General features: G+C 51.2%; 2 protein-coding genes across 2 annotated transcripts; both read left to right on the plus strand.

Annotated features, from left to right (window-relative positions):
• The first annotated feature begins 7,660 nt into the window (after positions 1–7,660).
• Positions 7,661–9,794, plus strand: LOC136194878 (prestalk protein-like). Its single transcript, XM_065984127.1, has 6 exons — positions 7,661–7,789; positions 8,166–8,203; positions 8,244–8,517; positions 8,578–8,856; positions 9,028–9,270; positions 9,324–9,794. Exons 1-6 carry the CDS (start codon positions 7,661–7,663, stop codon positions 9,792–9,794), a joined length of 1,434 nt encoding a protein of 477 aa, XP_065840199.1.
• Positions 9,795–10,775: 981 nt separating this feature from the next.
• On the plus strand, positions 10,776–17,421 carry LOC136194590 (uncharacterized). Its single transcript, XM_065983773.1, has one exon. It carries the CDS (start codon positions 10,778–10,780, stop codon positions 17,366–17,368), a length of 6,591 nt encoding a protein of 2,196 aa, XP_065839845.1. The 5' UTR covers positions 10,776–10,777; the 3' UTR covers positions 17,369–17,421.
• The last annotated feature ends 4,027 nt before the right edge of the window (positions 17,422–21,448 follow it).

Below are 21,448 nucleotides of genomic sequence, written 5' to 3' on the forward strand. Positions count from 1 at the left end.
ACGCCGTGAAGGTAGAGCCAATCCTGAACGACAAGAACGCCGAAACGGCCGCGAACGGCCGTTCCGTTCGTGTCGAGAACCCGGAAAATTCGCTTGACAACACCCGATCCTTTCGCCTGAACGACGAGCAGATTCGGATTGTCGAGCTTGTCTTCGGTTCCAAACATCGAGAGCACGTAATGCGAGCCCTCCCTGTCGATCGGAGCAACACCTTGAACTTGATAGTTCTCGAACAAGCCGGGAATTATCGTTCGATCTCGTTCGAGAACAGTCAGATGGGTGTACTTCACTTTGAATACGACATTCCGGTAAGTGTCCGTCGATCGACGCATCACTTGAACGCAAGTATCGACGGAACAGTAAGGAAGTTCCGAAGGATCGGCCAACGTCCCCGGAGCTAAACCGGTATCGATTAATAAGAGCGTGGCGATCCAGCCGCGAACGGTCTTCAGGAGCTCGAGTGGCTTCGTTTCTAACCACACGATGGCGTTATCGATTCGTCTTACGATTTCGTCGCTGATGAATCGCTTAATGTCGCTGACGACAAATCGAAAGCCCAGAACGACGTCTGTCGCTAAACGCAGGCCGGAAAAAATGGGTTCTTCGACCAAGCTTTGCAATTTCAAGCCAAGCGACACGACGCTATTGATGATCTTCGACGCCGGTTTCATTATGTAGCTCGACGCGCCGAGAACCGTGAAATAATTGCATAGGTTCACTAGATTTTTCGAGAAGTCTTTCGCGACTCGCAAACACGTGCCTCCAGCGGAGAGCAACGCGTCGCTCACGCCGTGCCACGCATTGTTTCCAAGCTGAGCGACGGAGTTCAGCTTAGCGACAAGAGGAAAGCCGCTCACAAGAGAACTGCACGTGGCTCCGAACGCCTGTCGATCTGCCTTCGGAACGAGTAGGTCCAGAGCCGAATTCGCCAGATCGACGACCTTCTCGGTGACCGTCGATAGAGCGAAGTCTAACAACAACTTGAGATTCGTCCTCACCTTCCCCATCATATCAAGAAGCATTTCGACGTATTTGTCGACGTCGCCGACGATGTCAAGAAAATCAGCGAGCAATCCTATTTTCTCTATAACGTTCCGAGCCACTTGAATTATTCTCTCCAGATCGTCGCTGAACATCAGCTTGACACATAGCGTCCCGTCGACGCAATCAAAGTCGACATACGAAGCCCAATCGCTCGTGTAAACGTAGGTCAGCATGTACAACTCGCCGAGAAAGTTGGATATCTTTTCGGCGAGAGACGATATCGGTGCCAAAAGGGCCGTCGTCGTTGCTATCAACTGCTCGCTCGCGCTGCTCGTTGTCGCCTTGACGAGCTCGTTCCACGACGTCTGCATGCTCCTTATCGTGTCGCCGAAGGTGACGACGACGTCGACGTGAAAGCTAAACGCGCACGACGAGAGCAACGTCGATTTTAGATTCGTCGCAACGTTCCTAACATTTTGGAGAACGTTCGCCACGAAATTTTCAATGACGTCCACGAGCGACAGAACGCTGTCGATGACGTTCTGAACAAATTGCAAGCCACCCGAGAGATAGCTCATTGCCACGTTGCCAGCCTGAAGAAGAGCCGCAGAAAATTTATTCAAAAGCTCGGCGAGAATCGAACGAAACTTGGCGAAGCCGAATTGTATCCAATTCAAAATCTTGTGGCGCACCTTTTCGCCGGCGCTAACAAAGCTCTCGGATTTGGTCAGAAATTCGAGCACCGACTGGATCCATCCAGCAACGTTCAGCGTCGTATCGAGCACCGAGTCGATGACGTTCTTGAGCGCTTCTACGCCCGGAACGCCTCGCAGTACGACGGCGACCAGATCGGTGACGTTCTTCGCCGTGGCGACGAATTTGATAAATTCCCGACTGCCGTTCAGATACGCTTTGGCGTCGTCGACGTACTGGCCTTCGAACCAGACAACGAACGCGTCCAAATTCTCGGCGATCGTTTCGTTGACCGACTCGACGAACGACAAGGCGTACTCGTCGAAATGCGTCAAAACTTTGTCGTTCAAGAACGACTTAACGAGATCGACTTCCCGTTCTAATAGATCATGACTTATTTGAAATACGTCGATGGTGTCGAGACGCGATCCGTTAAACGGCAGCGTGCCGAATATCTCCTCGGAAGCGTTTTTCAGAAAGCCGACGACGTCGTCGGCGAGATCGCTCGCCGCTTCGTAGCAAATTCTTCTCGCCGCGTCGACGTGCGCTTCCAGCGCGACGAGAGTCGTGTTCACCGTGCCGCACACCGCGCTTTCCACCGAATCGACAATAGCCTGCATTTCGTCCAATCCGGCGTCAACTAAGTCGGAACTGAAAATCGGATTGAAACCGAGCTGTTCAACGATGTTCGTCACTTGACCGACGACAGAATCGCCGCTAAGTTGAGTTCGAAGATCGTCGATGACGGCTTTCGACGAATTGAGCGTCGATTTGAACCGGCTGACAAACGTCTGAAATTGAGTCACAAGCTCTTTGGCAACGGCATCTCCTACGACAAAACCGCGACGAAGCCCGTCGACGATCATAGCGCCTTTGTTGATAAAAGTGGTGAAATTCTTGGCCATGTCAAGAACTCGATAGAACGTCGAAAGACCGGCCGATTCGACGACGCCTAAAAGCTTATCGGAAACACCGGCGAGAGTCGCCGAAACGGCCGGTACGTCTAAGATAACGGACGCGTTAAAGTTGAGTATCTGATCGGCTATTTGACAGACGACCAAGCCGAACTGCGTTGCCGGCTCGTCGGGAAACGAGTCCACGACGTCGGTAATAGAGTTCACAATGTTCGTCACGTTGGCAACGTAACCACTCAACCGGTCGATCGGCTCGGTGACGTAGACGACAACCGAGTGACACATGGCCGTCAAATTTGCGAGTTTCGGCTTTAGAAACGAGTCCACAACGATCTCCAGTTGCGCGATAATTGTGCCAGCCATATCTAGATTGCGTAGCTGCAATACGTAATCGTCTACGGCGTCGATGTACGATTCGGCGACGTAGCTCGCGTTGATAGCCATATCGAGCATATTGACGCCCCGATTAAAGCCGTCGATTATAGGCTGAATTGGCGCTATGAGACGACTGATGTCAGAGAACTCGTTCTCGAGAAAGTCCAACGTGCGCAGAACTTCGACGACGAGCGGCGCGATCGCGTTTCGCACTTCGCCGACGACTTTGCCGGCCGTGTCAAGAACTCTATTGAGCAAATTCGAGAGAAGGCTATTCTTAAAGGCGACGCCGGCGACGAAGAGCGCCTGAGCGTCGACCAAATCGACGTTGAGATCGAACATGTGAAGACGCGTTTTCGCCTCGTTGTGACTGTCGACGACGAACTGGCCGTCGAATATCGACAGGTAGGTTTGCACGAGATTGCGCAGACCCGCCGTCAACGCGGACTTCATATCCAAAGCGCCGATGTCGAACGAGAACGACTTATCGATGCCAAAATCGCTGTCGACGAGAGGCTTCAAGGGGTCGAGGGAACGCAGCGATCGTTTCACCAGCGTCTCCTTCACTTCTCGCGCCGAACGCAATCGCTCGCCGCGCCTCAGAGCGTCGAGCGAAGCGGGATCGGTTCGTCGCGTGAAAAACTCTCGCAAGGTCGACTCCGAGTGAAGGCGCTCGTCGATCGATCGACGGTACAGGACGGCGAGAGTTTCCACGGCGACGTCGGTCACCTCGACGACGCGTCCAATCATCGCTTTGACGGCGGCAACGTGCTCTTCCGACGTCGATGTCGCGCTCTTCAGCATCTCGACGTAGATCGGTTCGACGTCGCTCCAATTGTAACGACGCAATCCGAATAGAGCGATTGATCGGACGTTAGCCGACGGATGCTGAACGAGTTCGGAGAGCGTCAAAAAGCTTTTGTTGTGCGCCGCATTTCCAAGCGCTCTCGCGTACGTCGCCACGTGGTCGTGCACGTGGCCGCGAACGGAATGCGAACGCAGTCGCGACTCCAAGTGCGTCACGATCGTATTCGCCGTCCCGGCTCGAGCGACTCTAGCTATGACACCGAGAGCCGATACGGCGGCGCGCCGTTCACCCATCGTCACGTGATCACTCGTCGTACATGACAAGTTGAAGAGAACGTCAATGAGACGCGAATGAGGATCGACGATGTCGCGCGTCGACGAAAGAGCGCGAAGACGATGGGAGGCTGGCAGCGACGCGTTCGAGACGATTTTGATGAGGCACTCCTGCCCGTAGTGCGATTCGCCGAGAACTTGAACGACGTACTTCCAACGATACGACGAAGGGCTCATCTCGCGGCAGACGACGTCGACGACGCGTCGGCTTAAGAAGTCGTTCTTGCGCACCAAGTCCTTCAGTTTCAGAACGCATTTCGATTGCTCGAGCGTCGGAACGGACTCGTCGACGCAATCGAGCAACTGGTTGATATCCGTAGGAGGCTTCTGAGTCTCGTCGCCGAACATTGCTAAAGGAATCGACTTTCCTTTCGGTATCTTGTGCGACACGGCGACGCCGTCTTTGGTCATCGACGCGACGTTCGAATGACCGACGGAACGCCGGTTGCGCTTCTCGTAATCGTTGCATATCTGCCGGAAAGAGAGTTTCGAGACGGCGCGCATGCGCATGCGATGCTCGCCTTCTCCCAGGACTACGTCAGGCCGTTTTCCGTCGCTCGTGTGCGGCATGTGACCGACGATGTGCCGATCGGACGAGCGAAGAAAGCTGCCGTTGTAGAAGCGAACGAAATGACGACGTTCCTCGTCGCGACTGCCCGGACGACGTCGTTCCATGGATAGCCAATCGTAATCGGCGTGACTGTACGTCTTCGTCACGTGATATTCGTTGTAGCCCCTTCCTCGTCGTACGGAAAAGCGACTGCGATGACTTCCGCTGCTGTCCGCATCCGGGGACTCGTACTCGTCAAGATGACTCAGAGTCATATTGATGCCGAACGAGGAAACAATGCCTATATAGATTTCAGCTCAAGAAAAAGAGACAATATTATTATTTTCTTTTTTCACCTTTTTTGATTGCCAAAACTTCCGCGTCGGTGCTTTGGGGATAGAAGACGTTTCGGATGACGCCGTTGCTTTCTTGAACGAAGTAGAATTCGCCGGCGAGCTTCTTTGCCAAATCCTTGTCCGGTTGAGAGCGCTTTATCACGAAGAGAGGATCGCTGACCAAACCGCGGGGATTTTCCAATTTCATTTCGAGCAGCCACGACGACTCGGAGTATCTCCCGAGTGAAAAGAGTTTGATCTAAACTTTTAGGGATAACTGAATGAAAATAATTCGTCGCGTGCGATGACGTCAATCGTGCCGAGTTAATTAATTGCATTATGGCAACGTCGTTCTCACGCGATATAGAAAGCGAAAGCGCCAAACGGCTGCGCGTGCACTCTAACGCGAATCAGGGCGAATAAAAATAATGGCAACGCGCTAAAAGCCCTTCGAGAATGATCTTCCTGGGCACTTCCGGGAGCAACCTTCGCGGGTTTTGTTCGACTTACCTCTGCGGCCATTCCAAGTCCTCCGCTGGTCATTGATTGAAATCCCAATTGCATGATGTAATTGTAGAGTAGACAGCGAGCCGACTCGTGAGCGTAACCCAGTTCTAAGCCAGCTTTCGCTTCCCGAAAGCTTTGGCCTTCGGTTGTCGTCTTTGCGTCTTCCTCGCCGCGATTGCCAGCAGCATGAGCAGAGGCGCAGATGATAAGAAAAATCGCGACGTAAGCGCCGCAGAAAGCGTTCACATGCCGCCGCTTTGCTAAATAAAAGACCTCAAGCTGCATTGTGGTTGATGGGCCAACATCTAACAACGGGTTATGGACACGCTATTTTTGACATTTGCGTCAGTGTTTGTCGTGCACATGTACTACATGTGCAGAGCACTGAAAAATAATATCACTTTCTTGGCGTTGAAACCGATTAGATAACATGACAGAGCTAAGGCTGATCATGCACGTTTCTAGTCATTCATTACTGTGCCGTTTACTGGTAGATATCTAGACGGCTTTACTAAAGATTCGGTGTCTCAGTTCTTGCGTAGGCGCACTTGGTTTTTCTGAACCCAGCATGCACGGTGCGAGAGAAATTAAGTGTCTTCTTACTGTATTGCTTCTGAAGCGGCGACTTATACATGTGTGTGCTCTTATGTTCCTGTCCGCGTGTGAAAACATCGTAGTAGTGGCACTGTTTGTATAGGCAAGGAGTGCTTTCTAATCGCACGTCTTGGGGGAGAGTCACATCCGGTTGCCGGTTACTCAGAACTCCGTGGAGACAAACTAATGAGTCAAAACAACGAGCTCTTATAAAGGCAACGTTGCTTGACGTTGGTTCCCTGATTGCTTGAAAGTATCAATGGTTTTTTTGAGAGTTGTAGTCTTGATTTATTATAGCGTCGGACAAATTTACTTCATAATACCTTTGCTATGTATAGCTCGTGTACCAGTGGGTGCCAGACAACGTAACCAGACATTCTGTCACACTATCACAAATTCATTGATTTTGAATAGAAGTGGCGTAAGCAAAGGAACACCTTAGGATTACGCGATTGCGTTTAGACTACCGAACGAGGTCCGGACACATCCGGTCTTTTGTTCTTTCTTCCTTTACATTGAACGAAAGCGCCCGTGATGCAGCGCGCCGGCTTTCGTAAACAGGCCAATGCCGTTAAACGGTAGGAATGCGATAAACAATCCGAAGCATTTCTTGATATACTCCATCGCTAGTTTTGCATCTCACACTCGGCTTCCGAACCGTGGGTGCACGTTCAGGAAACGGCAACGCGGATTTTATTGCTGTACGAGAGAAATCTGTGAGACCTACCTGAGGCAGGCTAGCTCTTTCTTCAGGTGGAATACCCGGAACGGCGCAGAATTAGCGTATAACTACAACAACACGCTTGAGAGCTAGTCAGACCAACGGGTGCCTTCGTTTTATGTGTCTGCACTTACGGTGCGCGAGAAAGTTTCTTCTTACTGTATTGCTTCTGAAGCGGCGACTTAAGAAATTGACTTCACCGCGCCCTTACGTTCTGATTTGCTTGTTCGCGTGTGAAAACATCGCAGTTGTGGCACTGTATGAAAAGGCAAGGAGTGCTTTCCAATCGCACGCCTTGGGGAAGTCACATCCGGTTGCCGGTTATTCTGAACTCCTTCGAGTCAATTAGATAATAAATGAGTTGGTTTTTATCGCATGATGCGCCGTGTACGAATTGCTCACACGTGGAATAGCAATATTCTCACCAAACAGTCAGAAGTAGGGAGGCATAGCAAACGCTTAGAAAAGAACGAACGTGAAAACCTCAAAACAACGAGCTCTCACATGAAGGCGACGTCGTTTGAAGTTGGTTCTTTAGTTTTTTTTGAAAGTATCAATGCCATGTCGTCTTTTCTGACTGGTAGTCGTTTGTGATTTACTTCCTCGTCGGACAATTTTTCCTCAAAAAATACCTTTGACATTGCTCGAGTACAATAGTGTCGGTGTCGGATCCGGCTCAAAACCAGACAACGTAACAAGAGTTACAAGACATTCAGTAATTTTGTTGTTATGCCTTTGAAAAAGGAATGACGTAAGCCGGGTCCGAACGCCATATAGGAGTTTCGTTTGGACACATCCGGTCTTTCGTTCTTTCTCCCTTAGCGCACCGGCATTCGCAAACAGGCCAATGCCGTATTCGGTAACAGGTAGAAATGCGATAAACGATCTGGAGAATGGAGCGGTCACGGTGTTCGGCTCTACGGCTAATTTTGCGTCTCACTCGATTTCCGAACCGTGGGTGCACGTTCAGAAAACGGTAAACCGGATTTCATTGTTGGACGAGAGAGATCTGTGAGACTTGCCTAAGGCAGACTAGGTCTTTCTTCAGGCGCTGCACGGCCCGGAACGTGGCAATAATTGCAACGACGCGCTGGCTTATTATCTATTCAGACCAACGGAGCCTTCGTTTTATGAGTACGTGTATATATAGGTAGTCAGGCACCCGTTACGATAAAAAATTGATTTCGACGCAAGACAGAATCTAACGGTCGGCGATAAGCCGCTTTGGACTCTGAACAGTTTTGCATGCATGCGAGCTGTTTGTCTCGTCTCATTGCTCTTTCCTAGGCAATTTTCTGTCTTTCTAGAATGACGAAAACTTGCCTAGCGTCATTTTTATTGCTTCTTTCTAGCTGCACAATCCGCTTTGCCGCAGCGTCGAATTGTGCAAGTAAATTGCGTCAATTGCACACATTTATTTACTAATTCAGACTGGATCCTTTAGTCGATTGCAAGTATACCGAATGGACGCCTTGGAGTTACAGTTATAAACAAGGCTTCTACCACCTTCAAAAGCGCCACTTCCGAAAGAGATCGGTCACTGAATTCGATTTCGGAAGCGGAACCGCGTGCCCGGCGCTCACAGTCGATACGCTCATATCCACGCAAAGTTGCCGCGTCCTTGACTTCACCTCAATACCCCCTTATCCTTATTACATTATCGAAGACGCGAGAAATGGTATATCAGGGACTGATTCGTGTTATGTAAGGTTTAACAACGACAAAAAATGGCGTTTGTACGAATTTTGTCTTCGCTACATCTAGGTAAGCAGCGGCTGCGAGAGCTGGCCCGCAAAGTTGCAATATGATATGGTCGAGGCCGGAGTGCAGTGCGACACCGGCAGCACGACGGATCGAGATGACACGTGTACAATGATTCATGATGAAAACGGGCATACCCACGCCAGGTGCATTGGAACGCCCTACTCTTGCCGGCCGTGCGATTATCAGGACGGCTACAGGTGCACGCTGAAGAGCGGCTATTGCGTTATTGATTCGTTGTGTCGTGCACAATCCGAAAAAAATCCGGATAACCAATGCCAGGTTAGCTGCTCCCACGCAATTAAAAAGGCAGATTCTTTAATAAACTTAGCCGGGCTCCACTAACTGCCCTTTTCTTTTCCCTGGTCTCCGAGGACTTTATCTCAAAGACCAGGGAAAGGGGTCTGGTGCAAGCAAGACGAAATAGAACTGACCTCTCTGTTTTCGGTGCAGTGGTGCGACGTCTGTTCGCAAAACGACGCGTGGACGGACATGAACGGGCAGCAGTGCGACGACGGCAAACTCTGCACAAAAGACGACCAGTGCCGCGATGGCACGTGCGTCGGGACGCCGTTTACCTGCGAAAGTTGCGAAGAGTGCTCCGGCGACGGCTGCAAAGTGAAGGACGGCTTCTGTGAGATCGACAACGTCTGCTACAATGACCAGGAGCCAAATCCCAGCAACTTACAGTGTCTGGTGAAAAGAATTTTTACCCGTTGCATGTCCCCGTATTAATCTTTGTCATTCAGATATGCGACTCTTCGAAGTCCAAGTCTGTCTGGACTTCGCGAAACGCGGAGTGCGACGACAGCGACCTTTGCACGCACAACGACTTTTGCCAGACGGATGGCCTGTGCGAAGGCGTTCTCCTCTCCTGCAATCTTCGGTGCGAATCGTGCGACGGGACGAATGCGTGTCAAGTCGAAGGATGCGTGATCGACGGCGCGTGCGGCTGTCTCGTCGACGGCGAGTGCTACGCAGACGGCGCCGAAAATCCGGCCAATCAGTGCCAATTCTGTCACACGGGAAACAGCCGAACGGCGTGGACCGACTACGCCGACGGGAAAGAGTGCAATGACAGCGATCCGTGCACGAGAGACGACGCTTGTCACTTTCAAATTCAATCGGCGATCTGCAGCGGAACCGACTTTTCGTCGGAAGCCGCCTGCACGGAAGCAGAGATAGAGAAGGAGAGGGATATGAAACTCCGGGTCACGTGATCTATTTAGATGAGTAGAGGTGAGTAGAGGTCTGTTGCCCTTTTTACCCGGATGCGCTCGTAACGAAGGCGGCTATTTGTACTGCATCTGAGAGAAAATGTTCGGTACGATCTTTCGGAAGCCTGGAAACCAGTGTCGCTAGAGAAACCCTGCCCAGCCCTACGCGTAACGATGCATAAAACCACGGTAGACGCGCGCATTATGCGGAGATGGTCTTTTGCTCCCTCCTGCGTTTTTTTGCGACCGCCAATATTCTCGCAAATGGGCCCAAACAAAAGCACAAGGGTCGGAGAATAGACATAGGCTCAACTCTCGACGCTGGCATCTGCCGTTCCGCTGATAAACAGCAAAATAGGCGTTTTCGCCACGTCACCTTTTGCTCCCTCCTGTGGCAAGAACATTAGGCGAGCTTGTTCGCTGCTATTTTACCCGCGTAGACCATTTATCTGTGAAGAGACTTATGCTTGATCTTATCCAATATTGCTTCTTCTAAAGAAAAAATTAATTTTTTTCTTAACTCCGACTTTGTACGATTTTCCACTCTCTCTTATCGTTGTGATGCCTCGAAAGCTTCGCTTACATCTTCGCAAGTAGCAGAGATATATTGATTAAAAAAAATAAACGAAAAGCGAAGATTGATGGATCATAAGGTGAATCGCTGCACATAACGGGCGCGCCTTCCGTGGTTTCATTCATCGTTACACGTAGGGTTGGGTAGGGTTTCTCTAGCGACACTGGTTTCCAGGCTTCCGAAGACCGTAGCTCTCAGATGCAGTACAAATAGCCGCCTTCGTTACGAGCGCATCCGGGTAAAAAGGGCAACAGACCTCTACTCATCTAAATAGATCACGTGACCCGGAGTTTCATATCCCTCTCCTTCTCTATCTCTGACGGAAGTGAGTCCGTGCGTCAAGGAGACGTACTGCGACGGCACCGAGTGTCGGCCCGTTTACTACGCGTCCGATCGTCAGTGCTATACAAAAATGGACGATTGCGACTATCCGGATCTGTACTGTAGCGGCAATCACGCCGAGTGTCGCTACTGCGTCGACGAGGGCGCGTGCACGTCCGTGACGCCGGCGAACTCACCTAAACCCGTTCGCGGCGTCAACTTGCACTACGCGGCGACGTTCGTCTACAAGACGGAAACGTCCGAGTATCTCGACGTCGTCTACGCGCCAAACGGAAACGGCTATTTGATGTTGACGAGTGCAAGCACGATTCGAATACGATTTCAGAACTACACCGTGCCGTGCGACGGCGTCACGTTCCACTGGCGGATTCTTCGCACGGCCGACGACGTCGTCGTCTATTCGCAAGTCAACGAAGCGGGCAGCGACGGGACGTCGGACGTCGAGGCGGTCGAAACATTGTCGCTCGACAACGGCGACGTCTATCGAATCGTCATCGATGCCCGGAACGTGCGCGACGTGAGTTCGGTCGACGAGACGAACGATATTTTGGTCGACACGACGGATCCCCTTATGGGGGACGTGTACGACGGAAGTGCCGTCGAAGGCGATCGCGACTATCAGACGAGTACGACGACGATTACGGCACATTGGGACCCGGATGCATTAGTCGACGACGAAAGCGGCATGAATACGAGTTCGTACGAGATGGCCGTTGGGACGGCGGCCGGCGACACTGACGTCAGTGACTACGTTTATGCCGACGTGTCGAGCGCAACGGTGAACAGTTTGAATCTCGTGGACGGTGTGACGTATTATGTGACGTTGAAGGTGTCCAATTTGGCTGGAATCGTTTCGACGGCTTCGTCGGACGGCGTCACTGTTGACGTCACGGAACCCGTTCCCGGAACTCTGACGATCGTTGCTAGTACGACGGACGCGAGCCGAATCGACTACATTGTAAATCGGACAAATCGAATAGTTTCTTATCTTAGAGACTGTCAAGATCCCGAGAGCAGCATACTGGAAACGAAGTATCGCGTTTGCGTTCGAAAGGTTACCGAGACGACGGACACGGCGTGCAACGACGATAGCGTCTACGCCTGTTCCGATCCTCTTTCGTGTTTCATGGACATTGAACTTGATGTCTACGACGCCAGCGAAATCCTGGATGATGACGTATTGATATCCGGGTATTACTACACTGTTGTTCTTCAAGTGACCAACGGTGCTGGAGCTACTGAGACGCTTCCATCCAATGCTGTTCTTGTCGACTATAGCGCGCCTACGGTCGGAACGGTGCTCGACGGCACGTCCGATCCTGAAGCGGACTTCCAGGCCGACAATACGTCTCTTCATGCCCGGTGGTCTGGCATGAAAGACGAGCAGAGTGGGCTCGACTATTGCCAGTTGGCCGTCTACAAGAATTTTGGAATTTCCGGCGAAAGTATTGTCTCGCCGTTCGCAGACGTGTCGCACGAAGGCGAAACGACCGTAACGAACCTTGTTCTTTCCACGGGAACGCGTTACTATTCCGTCGTCAAGTGCTACAACAAGGCGGGACTATTTAGTCTCTCGTCGTCAGACGGGGTCCTAATCGACGCCGTTTCTCCGACGCCGACCGAAATCAAAGACATTCGCTACGAAGAGAACATAGTCGACGTGAACGCCGATGCCGACTATCAGACGTCGTTGGCCGGAATCAAAACGAAATGGAAGGTCTTCTCGGCTGCTAGCGGTCTCGACGTCTGCCGTTGGTCGTTGAACGACGGCGAATGGACGCAGATACCGCCCTACAACGCGACTCACGTTCTCGCAATGCCGCTGAGCGAAGGCTACGTCTATTTCGCCGCCGTTCAATGTACGAGCTTTTCGGGACTCACGACAACGGCGAAATCGAACGGAATTACGCCCGACTCGACGGAGCCGTTTGCCGGCGTTGTTGTCGACTTGTGCCCCAATTTCTGCGGCATCGACGACGACGTTTCCTACACGTCGAGCGTCGACGTCGTGCGTTTTCGCTGGGACGGCTTTCGCGACGACGAGAGCGGAATCGCGTTGTACGCGTGGAATTACGACGAGGCGTGCAACGGCTTCTTTCTCCTGCCCGAATTTCACAATGTTCCTGTAGGGCAAACCGAGGCGAATGGCAACGTCACGCTCGTTCAGAGTACCGTCTATTGCGTCACGGTGCGCGCCACAAACGGCGCCGGGCTGACAATCGATGCTCAAAGCGACGGCGTTCTCGTCGATCACACGCCGCCGGACAAAGTCGCCGCGATGGACGGCACGAGTCCGACGACCGACGTCGACGCGCAGACGAGCAGCACGTCGTTTACGTTCACGTGGTCGTCGATCACCGACGCCGAATCATACATACTTTATCTAGAAGTCGGTCTCGGCTCGGAGCCGAACGCGGACGACACCGTTCCCATGACGCCCGTGGGAAACGAGACGACGACCTACTCCTTCAACGATCTCAATCTCCTCGTCGATCAGGTCTACTTTGCAAAGGTTTGCGCGACGAACGGCGCCCGTTTGACGATGTGCGTTCACACGGACGGCGTCCTGATCGAAGTCCCGCCACCCGTGTGGGACACCGGCGTCGAGATCGGCGTCGTGCCGCCGCCCATTCGCTATCAGGCGAACAAAACGCATATGTTCTCCTACTGGTACAAATATCCGGCGTCGACAGTTACCGTCGATCGATTCGCTATGGGAATCGGAACGTCGAACGAGTATCCTCCCGACCTCTTGGACTACGTCGATGTGGGAGCGAATCTTTCGTACGACGTCGACGTTTCTCTCGCGAAGGGCGTCACGTACTACGCTATCGTTAAAATGTTTGAAATAGGCGGTAGAGAACACGAGCCCGTGCCTTCGTCGTACGGCGTCGTTGTCGACAGTACGCCGCCAGTTCCGCCGGCGACGGTTGTCACTCGTATAGTCGGCGAAACGGTCATCGAGGCGTCGTGGGAAGATTTCGTCGAAGTCGAAACGTTCGTTCGGTATTATAAATGTGCCGTTGGCACGACTCCTTGCGGCGCCGAAGTCCATCCCTATGCGAACGTAGGTCGACGAACGACGTCGAGTCGACAAGTTGACTTCGTTTCGGGTCTCACCTATTACGCTGCCGTCACGGCTTTGAACGCCGCTGGATTGACGTCGAAAGCGTGTTCCGCCGGCGTCCTTTACGACGATAGCCCGCCTGTTGCCGGAAACGTCCGAGACGGCTCGGAAACAGGTAAGGATATTGACTATGGGACGAAAGATATAACGGTCGCGGCGAATTGGGAAGCCTTTGCGGACGGCGACAGCGGGGTGACGCAGTGCTTCGTCGGAATGGGTAGCAGCAACGTTGACGCCGACGTAGTGACTTTTGTCGAAGTGCCGTCCGATTCGACTTTGTATGAGTTCGTCGACGTCGATTTGGAGCCTGGTAGAAAGTTTTTCGCTCTCGTCAAATGTGCGAATGCTGTTGGCTTGACGACGTTTCGATCGTCGGATGGTATCGTATTCGACGACACTCAGCCCGTCGCGGGCACTGTAGCGACGCTGCGGTATCAGTCGTCTGTAGACACGCTGCGAGCGTCGTGGAAAAATTTCCACGACGCAGAGAGTTCTTTAGATGGATGCGACTGGGCGATTGGAACCGAGGAAAATCCCGAACAAGTGCAAACCTTTCAGAATGTTTACCTCAATCAAAAAGCCGTCGCTTCTGGGCTATCTCTAAGCACTGGTGTCTCGTATATCGTCACCGTTCTGTGTCGTAACGGTGCCGGTGTGTCGGCCAGTGCGTCGTCCGAGGGTCTGATCGTTGACGCGTCTCCGCCCGTCGGCGGTAGCGTTTACGACGGCGCTGAAGGCGACGTCGATTGGCACGATTCCACGATTGGCATTGATTCACACTGGTCTGACTTCAACGATCCCGAAAGCGGAATAGTCCACTACAAGTGGTTTCTCGGAACGTACGCAGGCGGCTGCGAAGTCGCGTCGGTGTTCGATCTTCCGCCAGACTCGTCCCGGTACAACTGCGAGCAATGCGTTTTCCTCGCTGGCATGAAGTACTATGTAACGGTCGTAGCTACGAACGGAGCGGGACTAAAGATCAGCGAGACTTCCGACGGTTTCGTCGTCGATCTCACCAAACCCAATTCGGGAATTTTGTCCGATGCCAAATGGGCGACGAACGATTGGCTCCAGTTCACGTGGACGGGCGGCGACGATTACGAAAGCGGACCGGCGCAGTGCGTTCTTGTTGCCGTAGGCCTTGCGGGTGCTTCAACGCAGAATCAGCTGCAGAACAGCAGCAACCAAGTTGTCTTCGTCGAGAGAACGAGTCTTCCCGAAGCGGACGTGTTGACGCTGTCGATCAATTGCACAAATCGAGCCGGCATGTTGAGCGCGTCGCCGATCTTAACCGTCGACGCTTCTCCTCCTATTCCAGGTTCCGTTCATCTGCTCTACTACGACGCCCTTTCCATAACGATCAGATGGGACCTCTTTCGTGATCCAGAATCGGCGTTGACGGCGATGGAGTTGCGCTTCAGCACCGCTTTGTTTAACGAGAGCGTTTCCACTTCAGCATCCGACTCTCAGTATACTTATCATCCTCCCAAGGCAGTAGGAGTGATTGGAAACGTGTACGAAGTGTCAGCGAGCGTTCGTAGTGCAGTTTGTCTCGAGTCGCCGAGCGTCGTGGAAACGTTTAATTTAAGCCATCCTCAATCTTCACTTGACTTCAACTATTGCTGCGACATAGAGTTGTCAGTCCCCTCCAACACGACAATTCGTACACGGTGGAATTGGCGATGCGGACTCAACGATGAGTCGACTCGACTTGGATACCGCTACAGATATAGCATTGGAACGGTTCCCGGTGGAAGCCAGATCCTTGACTTTACCCACGTCGGTGTGGCGAGAGGGGCGCTTTGCGAGGACTGCGAGCTCGTCCAAGGTGCTGACTACTACGTCACATTGCACGCGTCTTCGGACAACTTTCAAACGTACAGTAGTAGTCGACGGTCGAGTCCGTTTCTCATCGATCTGACGCCGCCTGAGTCTTCTGGGCTCGTGGACGACGGACTACAAGGCGACAAAGACTACTATGAAATCGACGAAACGTTTGCAGCTACGTGGGTCGGTGTCCACGATCCCGAGACTTCCATCAAGTATTGCAACGTATCGGTACTGGAAAAAAGCGGCGGCGCAGTTGTATGGAAGGCAAATGAGATTCCTCTTGCGAGCGTTTCTGGAGTCGTTTTGCCGTGGATTCACGCGCACGCTTATCGCACTCGATTTCTCTGCGCATCTGGCGGCGGTTTGTGGGCCGCGAAAGAATCCGACGGCTTTACGGTCGACGCGACCCCTCCCACGGTGGGCCGCGTTTTTATGGCAATTTTGAACGAGTTGCGATCCCTCGTTAATATATCGGGAACTTGGTCGGGATTCAGCGACGCCGAGAGCCGCATTGCTGATTATAGTTGGTCTCTCGTCGAGACGTCCGATGAGTACGTCGACGAATTCTTCGTATTTGTGGGAACTGAAACGTCTTTCACCGCAATGGTGAATCTGACAAGGGGACATTGGTATCGAATCGTTGTGCGCGCGACGAACGGGGCCGGTTTACAGTCGCACGGCAGTTCTCCGGCGACGGTGTACGACTTGACGGCGCCGGTCGGTTCCTACGTCAACGACGGCGATTTGACAAACGACGTCGATTATCTGACGTCATCGAGCGGCTTCGAGTCTTCGTGGGGCGAAATGAGCGATCCCGAGACGCGAATCGTCGAATGTTTCTGGTACGTCGGTGGAAAGCCGAACGGCTCGAGCGTTCTATCGCCGCGCGATGTCGCAGTCGGCGCGGGAAGCGGTCGATGCGACGATTGCGTGCTGAGCAGTGGCGTCCGTTATTATTCCACGCTCTCGTGCTACAACGAAGCCGGACTTCAAGGCATTCTATCTTCCGACGGGGTTCTTGTTGACGTTTCTCCACCCGTCGCCGGCCGGGTTTACAGTGGTAACGCGCGATCTCTTCGCATGCAGTATAGGAGTAATTTGCACGCGACCAACTGCAGTTGGGAGGAATTCACTGACAAGGAAAGCGGAATTGGGACGTATTCCGTGTGTTTGGGCAAGACGAAGGACAAGTGCGACGTGGCAATAGAAGAGGGGCTCTCCTCTGATGTGACATGGTGGACTTTCTCTGGGCTTGAATTGGTGGACAAAGAATATTACTTCTGTACTGTCAAGGCGCAAAATCGAGCTGGCCTAAAAGTAACTGCGTCGTCCGACGGCGTCAAAATTGATCTTACAAAGCCTATTGCCGGTACGGTTATTGACAGCTCTGACGGCAAGTCCGCCTGCAGATCAGTCAACGCTACTACCGTCGTGACCTGGTCTCATTTTTCGGACGTCGAGTCGGGCATTGTCAAGTATGAGTGGGGTATTGGAACGGCAGCGGGATCTGATAACGTTCTTCGTTTCGATTCTGTTGGTCTGAGTGAATTCGCAACAAGCAATGCCACGATGCCAGTTGGAATGGTGTATGTTTCGGTGAGGGCGACGAACGGTGCGGGATTGACGGTCATTGGGGTTTCCGATGGAAAACTGGTTTATGAGTTCGGGCATGTTCCGCCGAGCTGTGTTTTGTTTGAGTCTTAGGATGAGATGCATGGTCAATGTGCTCCCCCACTGATAAAGAATAGACAATCATGAATGGGCGTCCTTTTGATCCGCCAGCGTTCTCCAATAGCTAGAAAAGTTTCTAAATCACAGGAAGAGTATAATTAATGTATGCCTTATAGGTTCGCTTCACTCCTTCGTACGACCAGTACAAGGTACATATGTACATGTACAGTTGATCTTTTGCATGGAACGTTTTCCTCGCTGTAGCGGACAAAACGCAGCTAAGGTTGTATAGCGGTCGCAGACGCATTGCATCCTCCTGAGTCCTAACAGTAACTTTTTCAGCTAAAATTTCAATGGCTCTGCTAGCAGTGAAACTCCAGTTTCCGTCACCATTCATCTTCGGTGGCCGAACGAGTACGGAAATAGAACGCTGTATGAGATAATGGCGACCTACCAAGGAAATTCAGTACGTTTAATTTTAAAAAAACGGATAAACAACGCTCTTCGTAGGAGGAACACTTCGTAGTGACAACAGTCAGAACACCGGAGCTGGTGCAGGAGCCTCTTCCAAACGGAGAAAAAGGACTTTCCTTTTACTTTAAGATCAACGGTAGAGAGACCTTATTTGAACGTTTGCAGAAGTGCCAGTTTTTATGAAGGGATCCAACTGGGTTCCTGCCGATTCATTTACTAGACGCGCTACGTACGAGTCCTTGTTCAACCATCTCTACTCGGCATCAGTGTCTCACCAGAACATGATTCGTGTCTGGTAAGTAAGGCACCTTTTGAAAATGGTTTTTCGCATGGGGCCTAATGCCATAGGGGAGGAGGAATATATCAGCCGGAGGACTTCTACGATATCTGCGATAGATTAAGAATCATGATCTGGCATGATTTTATGTTCAGTGACGCCCTTTAACCAAGAGATAAAGCAGTGCCGAATAGCGATAGATGACCTGGCTTTGGCGATCACAGGCTTTCTTGGATACTGTAGCGGAAGAGATACGTCATCAGGTCCGACGTCTTGCTCATCATTCTTCACTCGCCATCTGGAGTCGAAACAACAAAGATCAGGTTAAAATTTTATCACGAGGTAGCGGTGGTCTTCTGGAGCCAAGACTCGCAAATAAATAGTACCATGGAATGGACCTATGATCTTACTTGATTACAGCGCCCTCTACGACAGGACAGTCTACGCAATACTTGTTAAAGAGGCTAGATGACTCATCCTCAACAAAAATGTACCTGAACAACTTCACAGGATAGAACTTGTCTCTATTGGCCGTCATTAGCCTCGCGTGGCCAGGCCCTTTTCCCTGATCTCCCGGATACTCCGAGAGGGGAAAAGGGCCTGGCCACGCGAGGCTAGGCCGTCATGTCCATCGAACGGCATCTTGGCCAGATAGAGGATTTTTCCTTCAACGATGGATGGGGCGATGCAGCCGAAAACCCATCAGCACACCCGAATCAAGAATGAATAATAAAAGTCGTTTGATTACTTCGTCTAGGGTCCCCTTTTTCACCAGCCAAAGAAGGAGACCTACTTGGAACAGGAATCGCATTCCTACAGAGAAGAAGCTTTAGCGCCGTTTCCCTTCCAGTTCGCTACCATATTTGCGCTCACAATGACCCTTTCGACCGATGATCGTCTAAAGAACGCGTCGGAGCTCCGCTTCGAATTTCTTTCTGGCGCAATTCGATGAATCGCTGTTTGAGAGCCTTTTTCGAGCACCCGTCTGATTCTCAGCATGTTCGATCGATAGCCCGGATGTAAAACAAACGACGATAATGAATGACATAAAAAAGATACAATTTGTTGAAGGCCAAAAATAACTCGCTTAATTAAATCTTTGTGGGCTGTTTTGTTAAAATGTATACTCGGAAGTCGTTACCACTACATCAAGAGGAAGGTGCGAGTACTACACCTACGGGATGCTGTCTTGCTCATCTCAATCTAGCTTAAACATGTACATGTACAGGCTTATAGTCGTCCTCTCACTATTGGTCCTCTACAACAGCGTCAACATTGACTTGACGACCTCGGACCTGCACGAATGTGGGAACGGCTGCCGCTTTTCTGTATATGCATGCTGCGCCGAAACGAATGCGTATTGTTGTCGCGGTTCGTATAAAGAGTGCGAGGTGGCTCCTCAATTGCCGAACTGTTACGCCTGCTGCGTTCCGCATGCAGCCGAAAACGTGCACCCAATATCATCCTCATATGTCGATGCGGAGTTCAGGAGTAAAAAACCGGTCAATGTAACAATGAGCAGTTTGATTTGCTATGATTTGCTATGCATGTTCTTTGGGTGTATTTTAGTGCCCCGCGCTCTCCTAGAGATTTTTACTTGATTTCAGTAATCTAGAAGTGGAGAGTACACGCGATCTTGACCTGTTCAGGACGGCAGAAGATGTAACGCAGCCATATCATGCCACATTGCGTGGTCGAAGCTACGGAAAGTGCGTACCCAAATTTCCACACGTTCTCTTCTGCGCAAACGGAAAGAAGAGGTGACCGGCGAGATTATTCGTGAATGCGCGAATAAAAATTCTTTGGTGCATGTTTTTGAAGTAGTCTTTCTGTGCGTAGGGTGTCCTTGTGAATTTGTCCTTGCATAAAGGATGATCAGAAGCAATTTTTTTCATTTTGACGAAGCGTTCTATTGAGCCAGGAAGTCTCGATCCCTATAAGTCGAACGTCAATGCAGTACTGTATCTCTGTATTGCGTCAATTGGAGGCTTTTGTGCGCAATTGTGAATACAGAAGGACGTCCTTTTTCGCACCTAATGAGTGAAAATTGACTGTAGTCTACTCGTTGGATTTTCACGCAGTAAAACGGCAGAAGCACCTCTCTTAAGAACTTTTCGTACCGACTTAGTTTTTAAAATCCCTAGGCTTTCTTTCTTTCTTCAATTATGAGGATAAAAATCAGAAAGTGCTTCGTCGTTCAATGTTCCAACTATTTATTATGTTTTATGATGCTCCTCTTTTTGGTTTTTCTAAGTTAATGGTAAAAGCATGAGAAAAGGGAAACATGTGTAAACTATAAAGACAGCACTTTTCTAGCTATTGAAGAACGCTGGCGGATGAAAAAGGACGCCGAATGACTACTCTTGTCAGAGGGTACACATTGACCATGCATCTCATCCTAAGACTCAAACAAAACACAGCTTGGAGGAACACTCCCAAACTCATAAACCAGTTTTCCATCAGAAACCCCAACGACAGTCAATCCCGCACCGTTCGTCGCTCTTATCGAAACATACACCATTCCGACTGGCATCGAGGCATTGCTTGTCGCTGATTCACTCAGACCAACAGAATCAAAAGGAAGAAAGTTATCAGATCCAGCTACCGTTCCAACCCCCCACTCATACTCGACAATGCCCGACTCGACGTCTGAAAAATGAGACCAGGTAGCAATGGTAGTAGCGTTGATCGATCTGCAAGCGGACTTGCCGTCAGAGCTGTCAATAACCGTACCAGAAATGGGCTTTGTTAGGTCAATTTTGACGCCGTCGGACGACGCAGTAGCATTTAGACCAGCTCAATTTTGCGCGGTGACAGTACAGAAGTAATATTCTTTGTCCACCAATTCAAGCCCAGAGAAAGTCCACAGCGACACATTGGAGGAGAGCCCCTCTGCTACTGCTATGTCGCACGTGCCCTTCGTCCTGCCCAAACACACGGTATACGTACTAATTCCGCTCTCCTCGTCAGTAAATTTTTCCCAACTGCAGTTGGTCGCGTGCAAAGTACTCCTATACTGCATGCGAAAAGATCGCGCGTTGCCGCTGTAAACACGGCCGGCGACGGGTGGCGAAACATCGACAAGAACCCCGTCGGAAGAAAGAATGCCTTGAAGTCCGCCTTCGTTGTAGCACGAGAGCGTGGAATAATAACGGACGCCACTGCTCAGCGACAAGAACCCCGTCGGAAGAAAGAATGCCTTGAAGTCCGCCTTCGTTGTAGCACGAGAGCGTGGAATAATAACGGACGCCACTGCTCAGCACGCAATCGTCGCATCGACCGCTTCCCGCGCCGACTGCAACAGCGCGCGGCGATTAAAGCGAAACGTCATCGTCGTTAACGCCGATTCCGGATCATGAAAG

Source organism: Oscarella lobularis, chromosome 13 (assembly GCF_947507565.1).
Source record: "Oscarella lobularis chromosome 13, ooOscLobu1.1, whole genome shotgun sequence".
Classification (NCBI taxonomy): Eukaryota; Metazoa; Porifera; class Homoscleromorpha; order Homosclerophorida; family Oscarellidae; genus Oscarella; species Oscarella lobularis.

Bases quoted from the DNA above. Each gene is read 5' to 3' on its own strand.
- LOC136194590 (XM_065983773.1), top strand. From the start codon at position 10,778: ATGGACGATTGCGACTATCCGGATCTGTACTGTAGCGGCAATCACGCC.
- LOC136194878 (XM_065984127.1), top strand. From the start codon at position 7,661: ATGCCGTATTCGGTAACAGGTAGAAATGCGATAAACGATCTGGAGAAT. The intron at 7,790-8,165 runs GTAAACCGGATT...GCTTCTTTCTAG, and splicing joins GGGTGCACGTTCAGAAAACG to CTGCACAATCCGCTTTGCCG. The intron at 8,204-8,243 runs GTAAATTGCGTC...TTACTAATTCAG, and splicing joins CGCAGCGTCGAATTGTGCAA to ACTGGATCCTTTAGTCGATT.